This window comes from Tasmannia lanceolata, unplaced genomic scaffold (genome assembly GCF_043159265.1).
Source record: "Tasmannia lanceolata isolate RefF3 unplaced genomic scaffold, GAP_Taslan_0.1 ptg000012l, whole genome shotgun sequence".
Lineage (NCBI taxonomy): Eukaryota > Viridiplantae > Streptophyta > Magnoliopsida > Canellales > Winteraceae > Tasmannia > Tasmannia lanceolata.
Genome location: NW_027518689.1, coordinates 912,263 through 915,327, shown reverse-complemented (window position 1 = coordinate 915,327; position 3,065 = coordinate 912,263). Strand labels below are relative to the sequence as shown.

The 3,065-nt window shown below is 36.4% G+C and overlaps 1 protein-coding gene across 1 annotated transcript; it reads left to right on the top strand.

Moving 5' to 3' along the window:
• Positions 1 to 210: 210 nt before the first annotated feature.
• LOC143887004 (putative F-box protein At5g55150) lies at positions 211 to 2,612 on the top strand. The gene is made up of 3 exons (XM_077391132.1): positions 211 to 423; positions 1,254 to 1,706; positions 1,802 to 2,612. Exons 1-3 carry the CDS (start codon positions 278 to 280, stop codon positions 2,505 to 2,507), a joined length of 1,305 nt encoding a protein of 434 aa, XP_077247247.1. The 5' UTR covers positions 211 to 277; the 3' UTR covers positions 2,508 to 2,612.
• The last annotated feature ends 453 nt before the right edge of the window (positions 2,613 to 3,065 follow it).

Genomic DNA, 3,065 nt, shown 5'->3' with positions numbered 1-3,065 from the left:
TAGAAAATTACCAAAGTCCCTCGACATGATAGAAAATTATGAGCATTTTGGTCATTTTCCATGAGACATTTTGGCACTCTGGGCATTTTATGTGACAAGGGTATTTTGTTTATTTTCCCCACGAAATGGGAAAAAAACACTGGAATTGACCAAATCGGTCAGGTCATGATTGACTAGTCCTACGAAACTCTTCCCCACCAAATACTAAAAAAAGGTCTGTGGAATTGATCAAATCGTTGGTCAATTCCACTCTCGTCTTCATTTTCCAAACGAAATCATGTTTTGGAAGTGTTTTCATGAGTATATAGAGCTTAGTTCAAGATTTACAAAGTCCTACAAAACTCTTCTCCTCCCTCTGTTTCCAAAAACTCTTTCTCCAATCTCTGTCTTACCCTTTCACAAGAATTCCAAGAGAAAGCCAAGGTGAGTTCCGTTTCCTCCATTAGAACCTCTTTTTTTTAATGGTGTCTACAATTTTAGTTACCATAAAACCCTAACCCAATTTCCCTAAGATACACAAAAGAAACAAAAAACCCCAGAAACCCAAAGCCCTCCAACAAAATAAATCTCGGTATTATTTTTTCTTTTATGCTCTGCTCTTTTCATGAAACTTTAAATCCATATGTATAAATAATGGTTTTGGTGGACAAAGTTTGCTTGTTATTATAGTTCTAATATAGAACAATATGCAGTTCCTTTTCATGTAAAGAAAAGAAGGCCTTTTCCAAATTTTCATCCTTTCAATAACATTTGATCATGAGCTGTCTCTGTTTCTTTGAATGTAAAATGGACTCAAAAGAAATTTTATGCTCATTTTAGTGTAAAAATGGGTGTAAAAGTTGTTTTTATACCCATTTTATGTTGAAAGAAACATAGCCCAAATTAAAACTTAATTGTTGTGGTCCACTATGGCCGAATTTCGGACTAATGCTTTATATTATTTAAAAAAAAAGTAGATTTTTGAGTTAAAATTTTTGTGATTTCGCCAATTCGGGCCGAAATAAAAAATTTTGGGCGAAATTACCGAAATTTCGGCAAAATCCTGTAACGTTTCAGGTATAGTAGATTTCTGTTTCGGTTGAAATTTAAAACCATGCACATGATGAACACATATTACTTCAGTTAAAATATATAATTTTTAGAGAGTATCTAAAGAGTCTCTAAATCTCCTACACATATTTACATATATTGCTGCAGTTACGTGTATAATTTGTTCTGATTGAATATCATAATTTTTTTTCTTCTTTTCTTAGCTTCCAATCCAAGGTACACATGAGCAGTGACATGGGTAAGTGGTCTGAACTTCCGAATGAGCTCTTAGCGATGGTCTTGGATTGTCTACCTCTCTTCATCGATTGTATCCGGTTTGGTGCTGTGTGCTCATCCTGGTATGATGTCACCAAGGAAAATAGCCACTGGTTGGATTTTCAAGGCCAATTTCCACTTATGATGGTCCCTGATAAAGAGCGTACTGAAACTCGTGGCTTCTACAGTATCACGAAAAATAAGCTTTACAATATTCAGTTACCAGAATTCCATGGAAAATGGTGTTGTGGGTCTTCTATGGGATGGGTGGTCACAGTAGATGAGAACGCTAACGTTCATCTATTACATCCCTTCACAAGTACCCAAATTCAGCTTCCCTCGCTTGATAAATTTCCTGACAACCAAAATCATACTCGTGATGATAAGCCAAGGGACTACAGGTAGTCGTCAAGACTCTTTTATTTGCAAATCTATTTCAACACTAGACTACGTTGTTGTTTCCATTGTCACTAATTAGCTGAAATTGTCCTTACAGGTATCTTGTCAAGACCGTTTTATCTGCAAATCCTATTTCAACACCAGACTACATTGTTGCTGCCATTGTCGATAATGGTCGGAAATTGGCCTTCTATAAACCGGGTGATGAAAAATGGACCACTATAAACAATGAATGGGCTCATACTGTAAGCCAATGGGTTCATTATTATGATGTCATATATTACAAGTACAAATTCTATGCAATCACCAATCGCAATACTGTTGTAACTCTTGACTTTGCCTCCAATGATTTTCCCAAGTTAACGATGATTACACATCCAGTTAATGAATGTGCTGAGATGAGGTATCTAGTGGAATCTTCCGGGAGGTTGTTGAAGGTTTTAAGATATCAGGATTGGAATCCATATTATGATGATGAAGTCGAACCAGAATCTGCGTATGAGACCACGGGGTTCGAGGTTTTTGAGTTGGAACAAGAAACAGGAAAGTGGATCAAGATTGAAAGCTTAGGCGATCAAATGTTGTTCTTGGGATATAATAGCTCTCTCTCTCTCTCAGCTCTTGACTTTCCCCAGTGCAAGGGAAACTGCATCTACTTCACAGACGACTTTGAAAATTTATGTAATTGGGGTTATGATAATGGTGTCTTCAACTTAGAGGATGAGAGTTTAAAATCATTTTATCCCTGCTCTTCGACTTGGACTACGAAGCCCATTTGGGTCCCTCCATATTTTAGTAAGTGAATCCCATTTAAGACTGAATTTTTAGCATATTCATGTGTTTTTGAAGTTTGAAAAATACATACAAATCACATTTCTTTAATTAAATTTCCAATTATTCGCCAAATGTTGTTGATGTAGAAGTAATAACATGGTCCAAGCTTCTCCTAATTTGAGTTTCCTTGTAGGATGTATATGATTTTGTCAAATGTCCATTAAAATTGATGAGTTGTGATTGAGGTTTTTGTAAGTTGCATTCTAGATGTATGCTTTACGTCTAAAGCCTATAAATGTAACCTCTTGGGCCCTTTTGGCAACGTTGAAAAAAATTCCATGGAATATTTGTGGGGCCAATTGTGAGTGATAAGCAGAAGAAGGACAGACATGAGAGGTGGGAGTGGAGAGAAAACAAATTACCAATTTTAAGGAGGTATTATTTCTTCACACTCCCAACAACTCAAGCCTCTCCCTCGTTCAGTCCTCTGCCCAACACTCAAAAAGTCCTAAACAAACAAACTTAATATGCCCTGCACTGAGTTTCTGAACGACCATTATTTGTTAAGGACACCATCTGTTTCATGA

What these genes read in the sequence shown, in the direction of transcription:
- LOC143887004 (XM_077391132.1), top strand. Translation starts at nt 278, where the DNA reads ATGTTTTGGAAGTGTTTTCATGAGTATATAGAGCTTAGTTCAAGATTT. An exon ending in AATTCCAAGAGAAAGCCAAG is followed by an intron (nt 424 to 1,253) that starts GTGAGTTCCGTT and finishes TTCTTTTCTTAG; the next exon opens with CTTCCAATCCAAGGTACACA. An exon ending in GATAAGCCAAGGGACTACAG is followed by an intron (nt 1,707 to 1,801) that starts GTAGTCGTCAAG and finishes TTGTCCTTACAG; the next exon opens with GTATCTTGTCAAGACCGTTT.